This window comes from Cervus canadensis, chromosome 20 (assembly GCF_019320065.1).
Source record: "Cervus canadensis isolate Bull #8, Minnesota chromosome 20, ASM1932006v1, whole genome shotgun sequence".
Lineage (NCBI taxonomy): Eukaryota > Metazoa > Chordata > Mammalia > Artiodactyla > Cervidae > Cervus > Cervus canadensis.
In genome coordinates, this window is record NC_057405.1 from 54,878,836 (window position 1) to 54,902,075 (window position 23,240).

Sequence of the window (23,240 nt, forward strand, 5' to 3'; positions counted from 1 at the left end):
TTAATAATCAGGAGAAATAGACGCTTACAAATTTGGGGGCGGGGGGGAGGGGCAGGGGGTAGGAAGGAGTCCTTTATTTCCCAAGCAATAGCTTGAGGACTAGACAGCTACGTCTTATTTCATAACATGCAAATTAATTGCTCTTTTTCACGTGCTCTTTTCAAGTAAGTTTTGTAAGTTCTCTAACTGGATCTGGGCCGAGGAACTCCACAAGTTTAGATCCTTTTTAGGTTTCCCTGAATTTAAGGAATGTGCGCCCCCTCACAAAGCCGCGGCAGGAAGGAGGGCGGTCTGGAGTCTTTAGAATACAATACAGCCCGAGTCTACGCGGAGGTTAAGTGCCTTCAAAGGGAAGTCACGATTCCAAGTAAATGTTGAAATTCAGATACGGAGAGAGGAAGCTCTGGGCGCTCGCGGGTTGGGGGGAAAGCCCTCGGCGGAGCTCGGCGAGGCTTGGCCAGGTGCGGCCACGCCCCCTCTTCAGGCGACTGGTAGGAGTGAATCACGAATGGGAAATCTGCAGGCTGGGAGGGGGTAAGGGCCGAGCCGCCGGCCGGGTTAACAGAGACTCTGAGCGCAGCCGTGACACTCGGCCCTCCAGTGTTGCGGAGAGGCAGAGCAGCGCGGCACCTGTCCGCGCCGGGAGCCAGGACGCGGGCGCGGGCGGCCGAGCAGAAGGGCACCGCCGCGGTGCGCGCCAGCCTTCGGCCGGGAGGGGACGCGGACCACTGCGGACTGTTTAGGCATGAGCGACATTTATCTCAGATGTTGGATATTTGCTTGGAAAAACGTGTGGGTACGACCTTGGTAAGGAACTTGATCTTGTTTTTCATTCTGAAATTGATCTGAAAACTACCCCCCCCCCCTTTCGGCTAACGTAGTCGCAGTATAAACCAGAAATGCTTCTGCTTTAGGGCGCTTAGCACTGTCAAACATTTATAAGACTTTTTCCTTATGAATCATTAACCCTTTCAGTTCTAGGCATAATTGTCAGTTCATTGAAATTTCAATAGTGACTCCCGCCCACCCCCGTCCAACAAAGTAACTATTCCGCGTTGGCTTAATTTAAAATTTTGGTTTTATTTTAACACTTATGTGGCATCGTGACTGTACATGTCGCAGCTACATAGACTTAAGCACGTTTGTTTCAATCGTGACTGAGGGAAGGACTACTTCGCATCTGATTTTAAAAAAAAAGGGGGGGGCCATCATATTTAGAAAAGAAACAGAAGAATGGAAAAGCCACCCTGAAGGACTTGGACAGTGTTGTGTTTACATTCTAACGAGGACACGTTCTTACATGGAAATAATACCCTACTCCTTTTTAATACGTTCCTACTTTTCCCCCCAACACGTCTGTATGGGAAAACAATGCAGACGTTGTTTACCTTTTTACCCCCTCTCTCTCTTTGGAAAGCAGTTTTCCTGCGTGTGAGGGGGGGATTTGCGGGAATACCCTTATCAGTTTACAAGTGGAAGCAGAGCTTGTCTTCTGAGCCTTCTATATTTGTTATAACTTTAGTTACAGTAAACTGTAGCCCATCAGTGACTTCTGGGAATTCGTACACTTTCAGATTTAAATGGAAAGTGCTATTTGTAGCTGAGGGCTCCTAAAGGAATTCTCTTTAGGGAATTCTATTGAACAGTTTTATGTTTTGTTTTTGCTTTTTCAATCTGGCGTGAGATACCCACAGTCAAAAGAAACTGTGGGGAGTTTGCCCCCTGCCCCCCACCCCCATCTTTCCTTCTCTTTTCCTATGGTCCAGATGATTTCTGAAAAGCTGCAGCTCAGTGATGCTGGCAGGATGCAGTCCTTTTCAGTCTTCCATGTGAGAGGATGAAAGAGATCGTGCTGCAGAGGGGGTGTGGGGGGGGGCGAGTTGTTTTGAAAGTTGTTTTGAGTTGGGAGCTGGTGGGAAAGTTCAGTCTTCCCCATTTGGAAAAGGCAGGCTGGGTTCCGCTCCTGCACCACACGCGCTTTCCATTTTTAGCTTCATTCAGAGGCAGACAGAGCTCCTTCCTCTTCCTCTCCTTGTTTGTGACACTTTTCTGAGGCAGCTTTTCCAGCGCTGAGGGTCTGGCGGCCATGACCCCAGGCGTCCTGGGACAGAAGACTGGGCGCCCACAACATTTTTCTGCTGTGAGAGGTAAAACCAGGGATTGTTCAGAGGTGGTTCTTTTCTTTTTTAAACTTTGTCCCCCAATGAGGTTGCCACACTCTTTTTGTTGTTGTTGTTGTTGTTAAAGGATAGCATTTAAAAACCTTGCTTCTCCAAGGCAATCTTTATACGGCTTTTTGGCTCTTACTCAACTGTACCAAGCACTCTGCATCTGCTTTTCAAGTCTTCAGACGACTGTATTAGTCATAGCCTCTCAGAGGAGCCACGGGACAATGGGGATTAAAGGCCTTTCCCTTCTCTTCCAGGCTGCCCCCAAGTGTAGCTCCAGTGCTGTGAAGGTTCCAGGGTTGGCAGAGGGGACCGAAGGGACCATGAAAATGGACATGGAGGATGCAGATATGACTCTGTGGACAGAGGCTGAGTTTGAGGAGAAGTGTACATACATTGTGAATGACCACCCCTGGGATTCTGGTGTGGAAGGAGGCACTTCGGTTCAGGCAGAGGCTTCCTTACCGAGAAATCTGCTTTTCAAATATGCCACAAACAGCAAAGAGGTAAGCCTCTGGTTTCTTGCTGAAGAAGATTGGCACCTGACGCCAAATCTCCCTGTTTGCCCTTGAGGCCTTGTATATCTATGAGAATCTGTAAGTATCAGTAAATAATTGATCACTTAATTCACTTCTTTCATTGCTTTCTCCTGCCCTAAGTCTGTCCCTGCTTATTTTCTCCTGCTCTTGACTATTCCATATTAATTAGTAAACAGTTAAATCTTTTGGCAAGTTGACATGTCTTAGAAAAGCCGAATTGCAGCGTGGGGTGGGTGAAATTGTCAGCAGCTTCGAGAAAGTTTCCTGACCGCTCTGGACTCACTGGCTCTCATCACCCAGTACAATTGCTTTGGAGGGAGAAAACTTTTTCTTTGAAAAAAATGTTTTTCATGTTTCTTTTGTCTCCTTTTGGTCATGAGATGGCTTTAGTCTCTTTTTAACGAGCCAGCTTTATTAGCTGGGTTTCTAAAATTATTCTTAAAACCTTGACGTGTTTATGAACTGAAGTGATGGTGTAAAGTGAGAAGAGGTTTGTGTAAAAGTGTCCTCTGTCCGGGTGACTTCAGAGCTAACCACTGTTTATCTGCGGCAGCTCCTCTGCTCTGGCAGGGCTGGCAGGCCGATTCCTTCTTGGCCTCTGAAGTGGGTACACTCTTTGTTGTTTCAAAGGGGTTGAAAACCCAAACTTGGAATGAGCAAAGGATTTGTGTTTACCCTTTTATATAATGATTATAGCAAGGCGTGATGTTTAGCTATGAAAAAACTCGCAGAACCACCTCTTGAGAATTCAGCTACTGCAGTTGCTCTCGTGGGTCAATTCAGGGCTGAGTTGCAGGAATCGACCCCACCACAGACTTACCACCTCCGTCCCCGTGGCTCGCTGTCAATCCTATCACTGCCTTCAGAAAGTCGTGAAAAAGGGGGTCTTTTGCTGTGGGAGTCCAGAATTCCATCCTGAAACTATTCATTACAACCATGTCAGATCACTTTCTTCCTTCCCTAAGGAACAGTATTTGAAGGCGTTGAGAGCTGATTTGGGAAATACTTTGTCTCTTTCCTGTTTGTGTGTCTGAGTTCAGTGTTGGTAGTGAGGGGGTGACACAGCTGTCTAAAATTAAATAGAGCAGCTCTGCTTTGGGTTTCATTAAAACTCAACTTTCCCCCCCACCCCATTTTTCCTACTGGGAGAGAGGAGGCTGATTTCATAAAAAGCAAAATTTAAATTCTATTTGTATGTGAACATTACCAAAAACTTGACCCCAGAAGTCGTCCTTAATTACATCCTTTTTGTGAAAGTAACACCCTTTTCTATAGAAAGTCTCTTAGTTTGTGGCCCATGGAATCAGTATAGGATTTGTTTGGGTCTGTAAGGTCTGTCTGTGGCTTTAAAAAGTGTAGCATTTTTTCCCAGATCAAATTTGACCAAATACTGGTCAGTTCCCAGATTTTAATGTGTGTTGTATTGCCCTGTCCAGCCGCTTGGGATTAAAATCAAGACCTCCACTCTGGTTCATCCTTGCCTTTTAGTTTTGTAGTATTGTCCTCATTTCAGCTCTTAGCTTGTCTTTCAGTTTTCATCATTCTATGTAAAATAATAGCTAAATAGGAAAAATGCCCTTAGATCATTAGTCCAAAGTTCAAAAGACTAGGCACGTACTTAAGGTGTATACTTGGAGCCAGAGCCAGACTTGGAGCAAAGTTCTTCAGACTTTCCAACTAATGCTTCTACATTGTGCTACACTGGCCCCTCTTGGTGTCACTGTGGTTTTATTTATCATCTTAACATACTTCAGACCAATCCTTTATTAAGCTTGTTTGCTGTTTTTTCATTGCATGTGTAACTCCCTGTTTCATATGTTCAGCACTGAAAAAGCATACTGTGCCTGTATTCCTAAGGAGGGTCCTTCGGAACAAACCTAGTAAGAGGTCAGGGTTCTCTTACTGTTTTCTCCTATTTGATTTTACCGAAATGCTTGAAGAGAACAGTGTGTCTTTAGTCCTTCGTCATAAAAGTAACCAGGAAACCAGCTTAAATGTAATACTGGCTTAAGCTCCGTCTGTAATGTGTACCTGCTTTTCTGTTTCGCCTTCCTTCCTTTTTGCACTTTGGAAAAGGACAGCTCCCTCAAGATGGTGAAAGAGAACTGTGAAATTGAGCCGTAGAGAGTATGATGGCTGCAAACCAGTTCTAGGACAGAAACATTCAGAATGGATGAAATGTTTACATTGTCATTATTCAGTTAGTTCTTTCAGTCCCACGATCCGTGGAAAGAGGAAAAAAGCCTTTGTACAGGTAGTTTTTATCTGACTGATGTATCTTGCCTTTCTTTAAATGTTTTCATTTAAGTAGCAGAAGATGTTACATTATGTACTGATGTGCTGACATCCTGGGGATTTTTTTTTTAACAAGACCATTTTTCATTATGAATTTGTGCTATGTGTCAGCACCTTTTTTGGGGGGGGGGGTTTAAAAACAAAACATACAAACCATATTTCTGATCTTGACCCTCATTTTTAGATTTAGTTTAGAATCATTTTGCACCTTTAATGAGGCTGTTCTTACTTCCTATTTCCAGAACCCAAACCAAATATAGACATTCTATTCAAAAAACTTTTAAAACTTTTTAAACTGCTGGGTTATTCTTTTAGGGGGATTTTCCCCTTGATCTCCTGAAATAATCTACTGTGAATACTTGAACACAGAAAGATCGATTTAAACACTTCTGTTCTAGAAGCCGTAGCCTGAACTGAGGTTGCTTGCATTGAATTCAGAGGCTCTGTGGCTCTGAGCCTGAACTCCAGAGTCGTGTGGCAATTAAACATCAGGCCAATGATGGGGATTCAGTGTCCATTTTGATTGAAGTCCATTATTAACTCAAGTTATCTGTAAAAAGTATCTTGCCATAATATGCAATTCCCTCTTCATACTGCCTTTTATTGGGAGACCATGTAACCAGGCATTTTCTTTAATATAAAGATAATTAAGGAAACTTTCCAAAAACATCTCTATCCACTCCACCCCCTTTTAAAAACAATGGAGTAAAGTGCAGGCTGAAGTCTTGGTTCACTTCAGAGCACTAGCCATCTCAATGCAAATGTGCTTGTATTCAAAATAGAATTTTAATCTAATGAGTCATTTTTTTGAGGGGGAAGGGAAGAAGTAGCTAGTAATTAAAATGATTTTAATATAATTTGGGGTGAGGATACTTATACCATCATTAGACCTGAATGATATTTCTGCTTGAAACTCAATGAGATGCATACGTATTCATATATTCCTAAAGAGGGAATTCGCTTTAAAAAAAAATTATTCTCCTTACTATCCAACTTTCATTCGGCACTCCTAGTCCACCCATACTAAGTTGTGACATCTTCATTTTGTAAAATGGAAAACAAGCCCTATTTTTTGTCTCAGGGTATGTTGTGTAACTGAGGCTGTTGATAGATGTGTAGGGGTCAGCCCAGCACAGAGCACACAGCTGGGAAGTGCAGGCAGGCGGGGAAGTGGGAAGGCCAGCAGCCTCTCACTGGTAGATTTACGGGAGGCACACAGGAGTCCGGGCCCAGCAATGATGCTTTAGGACCCTGGTCAGTTCCAGTGAAGTTTCCTTCCTGAGCTTAGGTGAACACGTTCTTAATTAGTCCTTCTAGTTCTGGGAAATTCAAGGCACACACCAGGTTTCCCTACATTATGTGCTGGCTCCAAGGATAGAACTTTGTTGGTTGTTGGCTAAGGCTCACATCCAGATCTTTCCAAGGCCAGAGGGAGAAGTATGACTTAGTCTTTTACTTCCCATTAAAAACTACCCTGGTTCTGATTCCCACTCCAGTTACCTGGCTGAGCTCAGGAGTCTTAGAGCTGGAATCTTAGAGTTATAGCTCTTAAGTCCTCTTTGAATAATTTCTCAGATAAGGATCTGAGATGAAGGTGCTAATTGTGAGATAGGGTGCTAAACTGAGAATGGATAGAGATAGTATATGAGCTAAACGGTTCCTTCCAGCCTCAAAACTCTATGATTTGGTGTCTCTATTCATGTGTGACTATATAAGTACCCAAAGCTCTATGGATTGCAGAACTTAAAATATTAGTGTTCTGTCTCACTTGTAAAGATAATATAGTATTGAGGCTCTTTTGTTTGGGACTTGAGGATTTCCCTAAACCTCCCTTTCCAGACAAATTATTCTCCTGTCTTGTCTGGTGAGTTGCATTTCTATGGCTGTTGATGGCAGGAACTCTTTAATGCCGCCTATCTTCCCCAGTGACTTGCCTATGGCTGCGCTCAAAGATGTTTGGTGGCTATGTCTTCTGCAAATTCTTTTGTAGGAACAAGTTGCTGGTTGACTTCTTTCGGACCATAAGAAAGTGTTGTGCATTTTCTTAGTGTAAGATTGATAGCTGAATACGAGGCCCATTGGCTAAAAGAATGGCAATTCAGGAGAAAAACCCTGACCTCGATGTCACACTACTTGTTGGTAATCAAGCTCTGACTCCCAAGACACTGTCTGCAAGAGACTATAATTTAAAACAAAGTTGATAAACCAGTTGAGTACCTTTTTTAAAATTACTGCTTTAAAGTGGATATGTTGAAAATATCAACTGCTAATTATTGGCTCACCAGTGAATGACATTATTTGTTTTTCCTGTTTGTCATTTTAATATTATGGAATAATCACTCAGATATGAATGCCAAATGATTTGTGTCATAAAAGCCAATTCCATGAATTTTTCAAATTCATTTCAATAATATATAATAAACAATGAACCTCTGAATAAGTCTACCTAAGCTTTAGGATGTATTTTTAATTCAAGACTGTTATAAAGTGCTCCTCAGAGCTATACTGCCAGCATATACCAATAACGATGAACTGTTATTGAAACGGCAGATAGATGTAAATGAGGCAGAGGAGTAGAATGAAATGAACATCTGCTTTTTTCAGCTCTTGCCAGAAATTCATAACGTACCAAAAATAACACTCTAGCTCACCAACCTTCTTTCAACTTGTGTTGGGTATAGGAAATTTTCTTTTTTTCTGTCTTTCCAGTCTGGGTATGCTCCATTGGCTTGTATATTGAATATTAAATTTTTAAAATTAATTTTTCAGTCATGTATATGAGAAAGATTGGTCTGTCACAAGCGTGTAGGTGTGTTCTATATCCTTTTAAACAAAGATTTCAGTTGTTGATGAGATTTAATGAAGTATCAGTGTATATCAAAACCAAAACCTTAGATTCCACTGCAGACATTTATTGATTCATCTATAAAGGCCTACCATTTCAGGTGCACAATTATAAAGGAGCCACCAGGAATAATAAAAACTGGAAATAAATACGTTTCACCTCTCCTTTTGGTCCATATCAGTAAGGCGTTCAGTAAGTGATTTGTAGGCTGTTTTGGGTGAAAAGAAAATCGAAATGGGAACGTGAGTGAATAAAAAACAAAACAAAATGTACTGCAAAATGTTGTAAGGGACTGTTACAGAGTTCTTTTGAATAATGATGAATTGCTTCCTGATTCGTGGACTTTTTTATACCCACCCCCCCAAGAAATTTACCATCAAGGAGTAACTGGTATAGTTAACATGTTTCTTTTTAGCAAGGCCCTCCAGAGTCAAATGTGTGATCCATCCAGTCTGAGAAAGTCATTTCCTCTGATCTTAGAACCCACAGCTCTCCTAGATATAAATTCTATTTCAGAGGAAGACTTTTGACCACCGTTGAGCAGAAAATGCTAGAGAAGAGCAAAGTTACTTGAAAGAATTTCCTTCTACTAAAGAGAACTTACAAGTTATAAAGGAAAGGAAAAAAAAAAAAAAACCTCATCTGGAATGAAAAAAATATATTGTGTTTTGTTTTTGGTTCCTTAGGCCTTTGTGGAACAACCAAAGAACATTACTTTGGTTTCTGAGGTTAAAACTATTTTATTCCCCTTAAGCACACTGTGTTTATGGTTTGAGGGAGAAGAAGAAATAGGAAACTAGGAGAGGGCTAAAATGGTCTAACCTTGACTGTCTAATTCTGCAGTATCCGAAACTCATTCTAAAATGGAATAGTTTTACCCATTCTGTTCTTATAGCATAAAAAGTATTAATAAAAAATATTGGACCCTCAGTCACCAGAGATCTAGACTATTATACTTGGCTGAATATTTGCTTATCATCTGTGAGTTTAACAGATAGTCTTCCCCAAAAGTCAAGCTCGTTGTTAATTATGTAGGCACCGTTAATGTCTGCTCTCTATAGCACAATTTTGTTATCATTGGTGGTATTACCATTTGACAGTTCAATTCATTGAAATGAAAAGATCGATTCATATTTTACTGTTGAACTCACTGTTTCATATGTTTTACCCCCTTTAGGTTACTGGAGTGGTGAGTAAAGAATACATACCAAAGGGAACACGTTTTGGACCTCTAATAGGTGAAATCTACACCAGTGATACAGTTCCCAAAAACGCCAACAGGAAATATTTTTGGCGGGTAAGTAGGGAAATTTTTCCCGACTCATTAAGTATTAGGGGAAAAAATGAAACTAAAATTGCTGGGTCACTTCCTTTTTCAACTATCCTGGGGCTCCCCGCAATATTCAGGGTCCCCATGGACACAGGGAATTCTAAGCAGTTGTGACGAAACTGGTTAAAAGTTCAGCCTGGGAAACACAGCTTGAAGGTAGTTGGGGTGAAGAGGTGGTCTGTGTGAATTTTAATTTTTGCGATTCATTAGAGTTTTGTGATGAAAGGAAACAGTTTGCTGCTTGCTTCAAGGGTAAGTTCATTTGCATTTCTGTGCAAGGAAGTAGTAATGAGTCACCAAGCCTTAGATTTCACCCCTTCTTGATTTCTTGCTGACTTAACTTTAATTGAATGGACGAGTGATCACAAATGAATTACCTTGAAAATAAATGCCATTTAGGAAGGATGAATAGAAGATGGTACTGAAGGCATGGAGATGGACTACAAGACTCATCCTGCAAAATGTATCTGTACCATGAAACTACTGGATTTGACAGTACATAAGTTATTCCACAGTGTAAGGGAGATGCTTACAATCATTCAAGATGATAAACTTTCCTTTAACATCCCATCTAGTCAATATAGTTTCCTTTGGAATATCACAGTTAGAAAGAACCTCACAGGTGAACTAATTAGATGGAATCTTTAGGTAAAAGACCCTGGATGAGAATGAACAGAAAAAAATGGACTGTTTTCCATTTTCCCATCCATCTCTCTGGATATTCAGTTTCCTCAATTAGAAAATAAATTTAAAAGCAATTATATATATGTATGTATATAGACTTCCATAAAATGTACATGATTACTGGGAAACCTTTATTGAAATTCTTTCAAGAAACAGTTGCATGGTAGCAACAAAAACTGTTTTATACTTGTTTAGTCGCTAAGTTGTGCCCTATTCTTTTGTGACCCCATGGCCTGTAGCCCACCAGGCTCCTCTGTCCATGGGATTTCCCAGGGAAGAATACTGGAGTGGGTTGCCATTCCCTTCTACAGGGGATCTTCCTGACCCAGGGATTGAATCTGTGTCTCCTGCATTGGTAGGCGGATTCTTGACCACTGAGCCACCAGGGAAGCCCATATTATACTTTTTCTAGTCGGATTTACCTAGAATGCTTATATTTTTGGGGCAAGTATTTTTATAAAAGACCTATATTTGTTGATCACCCAGAAGCTGTTCCTAAGAAACAAGCTTTTTTTTTTTTAACCCAGGAAGTTTTGTGTTTTAAGAAATGTATTTTACTATTTTCCGAACAAAAGAGATCACTGAGAATTTCCCACTATGAATTGCATGCTCACAAATTTAATAATTACTCATGCTTAAAATACATTTAATACCTGACTAATAATGGGTAAAATGTGAGTGCATTTTTGCCTTTATTGCCAGTAAGGTCTTCTGAGAAGTGAGCCATAGATATTTGTAATTCATGGAGTCTAAGGTCTGAATTAAAACAATCCAGCATAAGTCTGGTTAATGCATGGTCCTTTCAAAAAAAATGACAAGAAATATTTAAGAACCTCCTATCTCTGTCTCAGTTCCCTAGTTTACTGAAGATTCACTCTAAGTAGCTGAAATGCTTTCCCTGAGAGGATTTATTTGAATTGGTCCTTCACATGCAAAGGATACTGTAGGAGATAACTCCCCACATGTTGTTAAAAGCATCCTGATTTTGCTGGCAGGAATATGAACATCTGTTGTGAGGAAAGAAAAAGTTTCATGCAAATTACACAGTCAAAGAAGAGAAGGGATGTTCAAGTTGAGAAACCAGTGACATTTCTTGTAACTGTGCTATGAGTCAGCACGTTTTTAATCTTCTTGATAATATATGGAAATAGAGTGAGGGTGATAGGCAGCAGTGTTCATCTGACGTATCATTATTTTATTTTCTTGTGGGTATGTGTGTGTGTGTGTGTGTGTGTGACTTCATGGCATCGACATTTCTGTTTTTAAATGAGGATACAGTAAATTGTAGTCTATGGAAGGCTGACTGGAATCAACATACCCGTAGCTTTAGAAAGCAGTTTCCGCCCAGCGAAGAGTGCAAGAGCGATGGAACCCCGTGTTCCTGGAAGTTTGCACATCAGAGTAAACAAACTTGAAAACCCCTCTTGATAGCAGAATTCACCCAGCCTTGTTCCATTTTCTCTTAACAAAACACACCGCAAAAGCTCTCACAAGCTGCTTTGATGAAGCCACATGTATTTCCCCCTTCACAATTTACAGGAAGTTACTCTTAAAAGAAAGTGATTCTGGTGTTTACTGCCTGTGTTAAAGGGACAGAGTTCCTTTTTGTCTCTGATAACGTTTGAGCGAAATACAGAAACAATTTAGAGATTAACACAGTCAGTATGTGACTAAGAACAAAGCAATGACCTGCTGTCCGGTTAGAGCAAAACTTCTGCTGTGAATCATGGCCTATGACTTGGAGCCTCCAAGTTGCAGAAAACCAGGTATTGCTTGTATATGTGTAAGGATCTTTCTTAAGTCTGGAGATGAGATGGGTCCATCTTAAAAAAAGGGAAAGAGAAACTTTCTGGGGAAGGTAAAGGGTCTGTTTATAAAGTTCAGTAAGACTTTACCTTTTTACTGAGTGGCCTGAGGATATCTGCTAACCAGAAGTAGTATTACTCTAGGACGAACTTTGAATTCCTCATTTTCTGTTACTTTTAAAGAACAACATGGTTTTTTCCTCTTCTTCCAAAAACACAAACCCTATGGCTCTATGAGTGGTGTCTTAGCCAACCTCCTCACAGATAAGAGGGTTCCCTCGCCCTTCCTCAGCCTTGGAAGAAAAGCACAAGGCCGAACGCATTAATCAGGAGGAGAAGTGACTTCTCAGTAGACTGTCAGATGCTGGCTTCTGTCCCAGTGTTCACTTTGTTATGGCAGGTGAAGTTCACCTTGGCCCCACCCAGCGTTTCCACAAAAAGGCAAAGTTCCAAGTATTCATATGAACAAGTGTTACTGCTGGACTAGGAGGCTTGGGGGTGGAGGATGTTTGCAGAGTTTAAGCCTTGGGCGGGGGTGTAGGAAACGGCAAGTACAGAGGCCATAGAAAGAGCTGAGACTCAGTTTGACGTACTCAGTCGGGTTGGTCTAATACCTAGTGACTCAAAGCATTAAAAGCCAGAATGATCGGAACTCAAGCCAGTAGTGTTGCCTCTGTGCCATTCACTGCGCTAGCAGACAGAACTAGGTGCGGCAGCTCCTTAAACGAAATCTTGTGTTTCCTTCTTCTGTAGCTTTTCCCCAAACATGAAAAGACCCTAAAACTGAAATGGAAAAGGTAACTGACAAAGCGTGCCTCCCCTGTTTCCGCCCTTATTTCTGCTGATTCAAGACAACTCTGGCTAAACTGATTTCCTTTTCTAACGAGGCAGTCAGGGACCAGAAATCATACTTGCCGTGTTTATTCTCAGAGGTGCTGGCAAGCTTTCCGTTGCATTGGGGGCTTTCTTTTCCACGTCTGTCTTCTCTTTTGCGCAGATCTATTCCAGAGGGGAGCTTCACCACTTCATTGATGGCTTTAATGAGGAGAAGAGCAACTGGCTGCGCTACGTGAACCCAGCATACTCTCCCTGGGAGCAGAACCTGGCCGCCTGTCAGAACGGCATGAACATCTACTTCTACACCATTAAGCCCATCCCTGCCAACCAGGAGCTTCTTGTGTGGTACTGCCGGGACTTTGCGGAAAGGCTTCACTCCCCTTATCCCGGAGAGCTGACAATGATGAATCTCAGTAAGTGGATTACAGAAAAAAAAAAAATTTTAAATGCTAGTAATGTCAGTTCTACCCCTTTGCACTAATAACATGTTTAATTACATGGCTTCATTTGATGGACCAAGTAGGTGACTTAAACTCAGCACTGGGAAGAGAAAAACAATTTTTTTCAGTCTCTATTCCTTATAATGAAACTTAATCATTTGAAAAATATTAAGAGCAACTCTGAATGTATAGGAAGAAATAAAGGTCCAATGCTATTCTGTCCAAAAAGGGGCAGGTAGGATTATATTGTAATAGAGATTAGTTCTGACATGCCATGGATGAAAGGTATAGTTCCTTGTTTGTGGTAATTTGTCAGTGCTTAAAATATGCTTTGAAATGTAGATGCACATTTGGTTATCAAGTTATGGTCTGATGTGAAACATAAATTGTTTAGAAAAACTTGGAGCTATAATTTTTCAAATCTTATTCGAAATGGATAGCCCTGAAGATTTTATATCTTCGCTTCCTTCCTTATGGTAAAAACCTAATTATCTGATCTCCTGATCGGTATTACAGTAACCACCTATCACTTCATCTTAACAAATTTTCAGTTCCTTAGGTTTATAAGCTTTTACTTTTCTATTGGTTAAAGTTGCTGTCATGACCTCTCTGCAAAGGGCTACTTTGTTTTAGTCATTCTCAAGTGATCTCTAGGAATGATGTAAGATTTACCATAAAATTCCAACCTGTTGTAACTATAGTTGTATATTCTCAGACTGCTTTTAAAGCAGGTTTTTAAAATCAGCTCCTTTTGGTTTCAAAGTTTGGCATCTAAATGCTGAAATTTTTGTAACCTTTTGTTTTGATCTCATTTCCAACATAAGAAGTTGGAAGAACAGTACAAAGAATTCCCAGAAACACTTTACCCAGATTCATCAATCATCCATATGCTGTCCCATTTGCTTTATCTGGAGTCTAAATTGTTTTAGTTCACATTTTGGCCTTTGAGACCTTTGGGATGAATGTTAATATTAACATAAATTAAAATTTGACTTAAATTTTTAGCCAATTAACAAACCAATTACTTATCCTAGTCAGGTATAATCCAACTCTACAGCTATTTGGTACTTATCCCACACTGTCTAGTTGACTGCTTTCCCAATGATCTCAAGACTATATTTGTAGTTTTCTGAAAAGCTGAGGCTATAAAAGCTTAAAGACCTCTACCATAATATATTTAAATTTGTGTTTGTGGTGCTTATATACACACATATAGTGCACCGTTGAGGTTTGGGGAAAAATCCTTGAAATGTTTGGAAACAGATTGGCTTCCAGCTTGAGCCATAGTAGGTACAATCAGGTCCTGGCCAATGGTGGTAGGTCTTTTCCCTCATCTCTCTTTAGCACTCCCAAGAGTCCCCATCATATCACTAGTACCAAGTATCCCAGGAGCCCTTCGCCCTTTTATCATCTGTAGGTGCCAGACCCAGTGGTAAAAGGCAACTTACACTCCAGCAGGCCATCTCCCAGGAAAATGAGCTGCTTCTTCCTGACTTTCTCAACATAGCTGCAGCTTCCTCTTGAGGGTCTCCTCACATTCCTTGAGCTTCATCATTCATGGATTCAGAAAAAAAGACTTTGTTATTTTCTTTGAACTGTGACTCCATTTTAAATGACCCACCTTGGTGACTTTTCAGTAACCACAAGGAAGTTTTTTCACATACATCCCTTACCTTCTTCCAGACAAAGAAAGGTCCTAAAGGCCTTGCATTTTTATTCCCCAACAAAAGGCCCAGCACAGAATTTTAAGGTTCAATTGCTTATTCTTTGAGCTCTGAAGGAACTGCCATGTTCTCTATGAAATGACACCTTTGTTCCCTCAAATATCTCTGTCGTTGTTTATGCAGAGTTTTTTCTAAATGGTGGTCGAACATTTTCAGGTACCCATTGACTGTCCAGTATTCGTAGTACAGAATGAAAGTTAACAATACCCAGTCACAGTAAGCCAAGACTCCTGCTGCCTGTTGTGCAACCAGTTGTCTTAGGTGTGGTAACTGATGATTGAGATGCTGATCAGGAAAATTTCCACTATTTCATCAGGCCTAAGAGGTAGATTGTGTCTTCAGATGAGTTGTGTTGGGTTCCATGTTTCATGCACAGTAGAGGCCTGTGTCAGAATCTCTGTGAGGGCTTTAAAATGGCAGTGATGGTTCAGTTGGTAGAATTTTGAGAAGAGATTTGAAGAAAACCGAGGTCAAGAAAAATCATAAATAGCCAGAAATCACAAGTAGTTATTAAAAAAAAAAAAAACCAACAAAGAAAAGAGTAGGAATTATTAGGTTTAAGTCCTACCTTCCCAAGTTTTTTTTTTTTTTTTTTTTTTTTTTTTTTTTTTTTTTCAGTCTATCTAACTAACCCATCTAGAAAACAGTTGACCAAATTATAGACTTCTAAATGTTAATCTGCTTTCTCAGTTTCAGTTGAAAACAGACTTTGTTTTGCCTACTGCAGAACTTCTAGGTTCTTTCTTATAGTCTTGGGGGTTCTTATTATAGATCGAAAATGTGAGTCGGCATAATTAAGCCATTCAGAGCCTTCAGAAGCAGTTCACTCTTGAAATGACTCCGTCCGCCTACAGCCATTAAAGAATTAAGAACAAAAACAGATCTTGATTTTCTTTTTCAAGTTAACTCAAGCTGCTGCTGAGTGGGAGAGTCAGAAATGACACCAGCTCCACTGATTACTCAGCTACTGAAGGATGGTTTTTTTTAATGTACCTTCATATAGACTCCATGAGGGCTTCCCAGGTGGTACTAGTGGTAAAGAACCCACATGCCAATGCTGGTAGATAGAAGAGACGCAGGTTCGATCCCTGGATCAGGAAGATCCCCTGGAGGAGGGCACAGCAATCCATTCTAGTATTCTTGCCAGGAGAATCCCATGGACAGAGGAGCCTGGCAGGCTGCACTTCATAGGGTCGCACAGAGTCAAACACGGCTGAAGTGACTTAGCACCCACATGCACAGATTCCGTGACTGGCACATTAGAACACCTGAATGGGGCTGACATTGTTCTCCGGATATTGTTTTTTTTCTAATAAGAAATAAATGTATTTTTATGAAGGTGTAAGAGATGGTGAACATTTATCATGGAGCTACGATATGCTAGGCACACTCTGCTCAGTATTTTGCATAGAAAATAATAAATTCCAACTTTTCTTGTTGGCTGGATTGTTAGCTTTTTGACAGTTCAATAATTGGATTATGGAGGTGCTCAGCAATAACACCTGACTAAACAGGAGGGCAGTGCTATGGACAGATTAAAACTTTCTGCTTATAACTTTAATTTATTGAATTTTAGAACCCAGAGAGTGTTGAAGCTACTAGAAAAAATTAGGAGACTTAGATGTAATTTGCCACATAAAAATGGCGGAAAGTTGTGATGGTGAAGTTTCTGTGTTTTCTTTATTTTTAGGGTTATATCTTTCTTTTTTTTTTAACTTGAGCCTATATGGTTACCTCCAAATCATTCTTTTTTTGCCTCAAAATCCCCTCCTGTGGCTGTGAGATGCCTTGCCTATCAGCTTTCCAACTCAGTTGCCTCTCTTCTTTTACCATTTCAGCTTTAAAAAACAAAAGTGACAATTTGAACTTCCTGCCTGCTGAGCCTCACTGAAAGACTGATATTGGCCTGATAAGGGGGTATTTATTTTGGTTTAGTGGCTTCAGAAATCCCTCTCCCTCAACAAGCTTTCCATCACTGCCCCCATCAGCATCTTCCCTGATAGTGTCTGGGCTGTGTTTATTCTGGGGCTTCAGGCTCACCCGGGAGTAACTGATAACAGCTAGCAGAGATAACGTTCTGAGGGGGCTCTCAAACTGGAATCGAATCCCTCAAGCCTGTCAGCCTGGAGAATGGATTTGAAGAGTTCAGACTCTGGAGTCCACAGAGTTCATTTCTAGACATATCAGGTATCAGCCTAGAGTTCTTCCTCCATTAAGTCAAGCAGGGACAACAAAATGATGCTTTTACGGAGGCTTCGCAAGGTCCCCCGAGCCGGCCCTCTTCTAAGGCTGAGACCAAGAGCTCTCCTACCTCTCATGGCATCTATACAAACACACAGCTGATCCTTCATCTCTCCCTACACTGAGGGCAAGTGTGCAGGCTGGGGTGCTTACCCGCCAACAACCAGAGCTCCATCCAAGCAGCTTGTATTCTACCTTTGGTTTCCAGGGAAGGCTGAGCAGCGAGTGGTCGGTTTTCCCAGCTCTGGCTGGTTGGTGTCTTCCCGAAAGCATCTCTCGTTCTGCATGTTTGGAGGGAGCAACGCTGACCATGGCCTGGAGAACCTGTCGTAAACAGGCTCTGTTTAAGAGCATTGCTGCTGTTCCTAAACAGTCTATTTACAGAGTAATAATATGCCATCTTTTGGAATACGTGTTTTCATCTTCGCTGCCTGTTTTCTTTGGTGCTCTAAGTAATTGAACTGGCTCGGAAAGTGCCATTTGTGGTTTGGCAGAGATGACTATGTCACGCCTTGTGATTCCGGGGGGACAGCATTACTGGGAGCTTGGTGAGACCCAGAGCCTCAGTGAAATTCTGATGTTGTCAGCAAATCCGGAGGAAGGGGTCGCATCACCTTGCTAATCTGTTTGACAGAGGCAGTTTGAACAGGATTTTATCAAATTCGTATTAAACAAGAATGGAGGTGAAAATTGATGACTGCTTATTACTTGAAATGAGTCTTCATCTTTCACATCTAGTTCACAGGGTGTGCTGATTTCCTTTAGGTAAACTGTGACTTTTATTAACCTGTGACACCCCACACCCAGTATTTCGCGGAGGCACGCTCCTATTCTCGGTTGAATGGGACTGTTCTATCATGAGGTTTTTACCAGTGGAAACAGTCATCCGAACGATGTTATTCGTTTGACTGATGCCACCAGTGACCCGGTTTTGCTGAGGAGGAACTGGAATGGCATGAGCCTTCCAGAATGAGTGGGCGTTGAGAAGCCAGGTGGCCCTCTTGGGGCAGCTGGGGCTCAGCGTTTGCTCAAGGAAAGGGCAGCCTGGGCAGTGTCGCTTCAATTTTCTGTCTCCTTCTGAGTAATAATCACCCTTTCTTTATTTCAGCACAAACCCAGAGCCGTCCAAAGCAGCTGAGCACTGAGAAACACGAACTGTGCCCAAAGAGTGTCCCGAAGAGAGAGTATAGCGTGAAAGAGATCCTCAAATTGGACTCCCACCCTTCCAAAGGGAAGGACATGTACCGCGCAAACATTTCACCCCTCACTTCAGAGAAGGACGCGGATGACTTCAGGAAAAACGGGAGCCCGGAGATGCCCTTCTACCCGCGCGTGGTGTACCCGATTCGGGCCCCGCTCCCGGAAGACTTTCTGAAAGCACCCCTGGGATGCTACGGGATGGAGCGGCCGCCCTACATCACTCACTCCCCCATCCCGTCCTCCACGACCCCCAGCCCCTCGGCGCGCAGCAGCCCGGACCGGAGCCTGCAGAGCTGCAGCCCTCACAGCAGCCCCGGGAACACGGTGTCGCCGCTGGCCCCCGGCCCCCAGGAGGCCCGCGACTCCTACGCCTACTTGAACGCCCCCTACGGGGCCGCCGCCGAGGGGCTGGGCTCCTTGGCCGGCTACGGGCCGCCCACCCACCTGCCGCCCGCCTTCATCCCCTCCTACAACGCACACTACCCCAAGTTCCTGCTGCCCTCTTACGGCATGAGCTGCAACGGCCTGGGCGCCGCCGTGGGCAACATCAACGGCCTCGGCAGCCTCGGCCTCTTCCCGAGGCTGTACCCGCTGTACGGCGGCCTCTTGGGCGGGGGCGGCCTGCCTCCCCCGATGCTGGCGCCCGCCTCGCTCCCCAGCTCGCTGCCCTCGGAGGGGGCGCGCCGCCTGCTGCAGCCCGAGCACCCCCGGGAGGTGCTGGTGCCCGCGCCGCACAGTGCCTTCTCCCTCCCCGGGGCGGCCGCCAGCCTGAAGGACAAGGCCGGCACCCCCACCAGCGGCTCCCCGACGGCCGGGACCGCCGCCACGGCCGAGCACGTGGTGCAGCCCAAAGCTACCTCAGCGGCCGCTGCGGCCCCCGGAGGCGAGGAGGCGGTGAATCTCATCAAGAACAAAAGGAGCATGACTGGCTACAAGACGCTCCCCTACCCGCTGAAGAAGCAGAACGGCAAGATCAAGTATGAGTGCAACGTCTGCGCCAAGACTTTCGGGCAGCTCTCAAATCTGAAGGTAGGCCTGGCGTGGTCACCCCCGGCCCCCGACCCCGACGCGCGCGGTTTGTCCCCGGGAGGGCACACAGCGCGCCTGGCTCCTTAAACCTCCCGCAGGTTGTAGACTGCGGTTTTCTTCGTGTGAGACCCAGGTATGGCATCGGCGGCCACGCTGCTTGGGACCCGTTACTTCCCCTCCCCCGAGTGTCTTCTGATTAATAAACATTGGGGTTTGCGCTCGAGGATCCGTGTGGAGCCCCTGCTTAGCCTGTGACTTTTCTTTAGCTCAGACACAACAGAGTGTTCTGAAACCCACATCGGGGTTTGATTTGTTCTAAGACTTCACCTTGATGCTTGTCTTAAGAGGTTTGCATCCTAAATGCCCTGAGTCCTGGAGCCCGGACGTTCACTCTCACAGCCTGCTGTGGGAGCCAAGCTAAGGTGTTGTGGCTTCTTTGCAGGTCCACCTCAGAGTGCACAGTGGAGAACGACCTTTCAAATGCCAGACGTGCAACAAGGGCTTCACTCAGCTCGCCCACCTGCAGAAACACTACCTGGTACACACGGGAGAGAAGCCGCATGAATGCCAGGTGGGCAGTGCTTTCTGGGTAGAACTTGCGACCTTTGTAGACAGTGTCTCAGCAGTCACCCTCTTGGTGTCCTAAACCAACACAAGAATTCTGCCTTCCTTAGGCTGCTGATGAGTTGAGATGACACAGCCAGCTTCCAGTGGGTGGACAGTGGTCGGGGAGGGAAACTCCACCCTGAGGGAGCGTCCCCACATTGCCCTATTTGCCTAACGCTGGGGTGAGGGGCCACAGGGAGTCTTCTCTGCCCTCCCAGGTTGTCCTGCGTGGGTGGGCAGCTGGCACCTCCCCTTGGCAGCTCTTAACCTTCTGGTCTCCACCCTCCCTTCCCTGCATCCCTCCCCACACTGCAGGTCTGCCACAAGCGATTTAGCAGCACCAGCAATCTCAAGACCCACCTGCGACTCCACTCGGGAGAGAAACCTTACCAGTGCAAGGTGTGTCCCGCCAAGTTCACCCAGTTTGTGCACCTGAAACTCCACAAGCGCCTACATACCCGGGAGCGGCCCCACAAGTGCGCCCACTGCCACAAGAGCTACATCCATCTCTGCAGCCTCAAGATCCACCTGAAGGGCCACTGTCCCATGGCCCCGGCCGCCGGGCTGCCCCTGGAGGACCTGACCAGAATCAACGAAGAAATTGAGAAGTTTGACATCAGCGACAACGCCGACCGGCTGGAGGACATGGAGGACAACATCGACATGACCTCTGTGGTGGAAAAGGAGATTCTGGCCGTGGTCAGAAAAGAGAAGGAAGAAACTGGCCTGAAAGTGTCTTTGCAAAGAAACATGGGAAATGGACTGCTCTCAGGGTGTAGCCTCTATGAGTCAACAGAGCCGTCCCTCCTGAAGTTGCCTCACAGCAACCCACTACCTCTGGGACCTGTAAAGGTCAAACAAGAAACAGTCGAACCTATGGATCCTTAAGATTTTCAGAAAACAAAAGGTGTTTTGTTTCTTAACTTATGACTTGGCGTGTCAGGGTGCCTGTCGCAAGCGCTTGTACATAATTCCAGTTCTGCAGAGCTCTCCCTGACGGCAGATGGTTTCTCTCACCTCTCTGGAATTAAAGAAGGAACCCCAAAGTTACTGAAATCTCAGGGCATAAATGAGGCAAAGACAATATATATACCTATTATATATACTTATTTACACCCCATCTATATATTTGAACCTGTTGTATTTTGAATATTTGTGTGAATATGTTTGCATAGCCTCCCCATTGCTAAGACTATTGCCTAGCCATAATTATTTTTTCAATGATAATCCTTCATAATTTATTATACAGTTTATCATTCAAAAAGCAATAATTAAAAAAAGTTTACAATGACTGGAAGAATTCCTTGTAATTTGAGTTAAGTGTTATATTTTTGTCTGGTGGCCATTCTTTGTAGATAATTTCTGCACATCTGTTTTAAGTACCTAAGATTTAGTAAACAGATACATTACTTCAGTCAACCTCCCTCTATAATAATGGTTTGAAAGTGAGGTTTGAGTATTGCCAAAGTTAGGCAGTTGATGTGTTCGTTCATAGGAGTATATTATTTGAACAGCCTTGTATCATTTGAACATAATTTGGGGGTATGTTTGCAGAATTACCCAGTAATAGGTAGAAGAAATAAAAGTCTTGTATGTTTCTGTAGAGAGGTCAGCATTCCTGCCCCCAGTCACAGATTTCCCAGAAAGGTGATAAGAAGGCTTTGCCAATCTGTCTCCCTCTTCAAAAAACAGGGTTGTCCCACCCCCAAAGTCATGTGACCATTTGGAGTGGCCATGAGACTTTAGCATCCCAATGTATTATCTGAAAATGTGAAGAAGACAAAATGCCATGTTTAAAACCACTGCAAAATGTTTCCAAAGCACAGGTGGTTTTGTATGGGTGAGGTCTGGGGGCATGAGTCCAGGTGTTTTTGTTGTTGGTCTTTTTTGTTATTATGTCAAAATTGCACAAGCATGGTGCTCTACCAGGAAGGATTCGAGTTAGACAGGCTCAGGCCACACTTTAAAAACCAAAAACCGGAAAACGGGTATTCTCGTTGTCTTAGGGTCAAAGCGGGTAATGAACATTCCTGTCCCCAACACATCAGTTGTATTTGTTCCGTCTGTGCAACTCAGACTTTCCTCAGTATTTGTGTTTTTACATTTTATGGTTAATTTAATTGAAGAAGAAAGGGCATTGCAAAGTTGTTCAACAACAATTACCTCATTGAGTGTGTCCAGTAGTGCAGGAAGTGATAACATCTCGAATGATTTGCTACTCGAGAGGAGAGAGCACACGTGCGCCAGAAAGATGGAATGCGTCCCCTTCTGCCTCGTCCTCTGCTAAGCCCAAAGATGACACGTTGGCATTCAAGGTGTAGCGGACAATGATGTATATTTATAAGTCTATTTATACCACTATACCAATGTATATATAATATATTTATAACCACTTAAAATTGTGAGCCAAAACATGTAAAAGATCCTTCTCTTCCTAATGGCAAAAGAAAAAAAAAAAATCAAACCCTTTTTGACTCTGCTTAATTAGCACTCGATGACCTCACAATTACATTGGTGAGCTTGGGCACCCCCTAGGTATTGTAAGAGATCCTAAAATTGTGCAAAGGTGGGGACCGCATAACAACCAGGGAGAGAGAGACATACTTTTTTAACTATTAAGGAAAATCTAAGATGGCTTTTTTTTTTTTGGTCACATTTTGATGTGGTCACACCCAAGTCCCAGAAATAGAAATCTCATCAACCACTGTAACTTTTCTCTCTCTTCCTCTCCTTCCTTCTTAAATAACTGATGGATCACTAATCAATCTGGTTTATATATTCAGCATTTTGGTCTGTGGCAACTAATGTCAGCCTACAGAAGAGAACAAAGAATTTAGGATAATCCAGGGAAACCTAAGAGCCTTACTGATCTATTCCTTTAAATAATGAAACTGACAGTTGCGTATGATATTTTTTTTTAACAGTGTTTGACCAACACAGTCCTTGATTATAGGTAAACCAAAGCATCACACTCTGACATTGACATCAAATACTTTCTATTCCCCATCACTCATTTGTTCTCTTTTTGCCCTCTTGCTTTCTCATTAGTGGAAATTTTTACTGAGACCTGCACAGTGGCTTGAGACTTCGTAATTCTCTGTACCATCTGACTTTCTCTCTGAGGCCTCTTACATGTGAATGTTGAGCCCACAATCAACAGTGGTTTTTTTTTTCTTTCTTCTACTCAAAGTTAAAACTGACCAAAGTTACTGGCTTTTTACTTTGCTAGAACAAACTATCTTATGTTTACGTACTGGTTTACATTGTTATTTATGTGCAAATTGTCAAAATGTAAATTAAATATAAATGTTCATGCTTTACCAATGCTTGTCTAGTGTCTTGAGTGAAGGGTGAGGGAGCGACACCTTCACCGTACTGTAAGGGTGGCCTTAGAATGAATTCTGGACGTGACACAGTTTGCCTCCATCCTGCTCGTGTCCCCACCCCCATCCTCCGTCCCCCATAGAGATGACTCCCTAGTTTTCCCACCTCCATTG

At 43.1% G+C, this 23,240-nt stretch overlaps 1 protein-coding gene across 4 annotated transcripts; it reads left to right on the plus strand.

Moving 5' to 3' along the window:
- The first annotated feature begins 236 nt into the window (after positions 1–236).
- PRDM1 (PR/SET domain 1) lies at positions 237–22,189 on the plus strand. 4 transcript variants are annotated; one of them, XM_043439428.1, is made up of 7 exons: positions 237–807; positions 2,426–2,674; positions 9,025–9,144; positions 12,664–12,916; positions 18,017–19,137; positions 19,580–19,708; positions 20,059–22,189. In XM_043439428.1, the coding sequence occupies exons 1-7, from the start codon at positions 766–768 to the stop codon at positions 20,629–20,631; spliced, it is 2,487 nt and encodes an 828-aa protein (XP_043295363.1). In that variant the 5' UTR covers positions 237–765; the 3' UTR covers positions 20,632–22,189. The 4 variants fall into 4 exon arrangements, with proteins under 4 accessions (XP_043295363.1, XP_043295361.1, XP_043295364.1 ...); XM_043439426.1 differs by having other exon boundaries at positions 357–491; XM_043439429.1 differs by lacking the exon at positions 237–807 and adding an exon at positions 1,979–2,147.
- Positions 22,190–23,240: the final 1,051 nt, after the last annotated feature.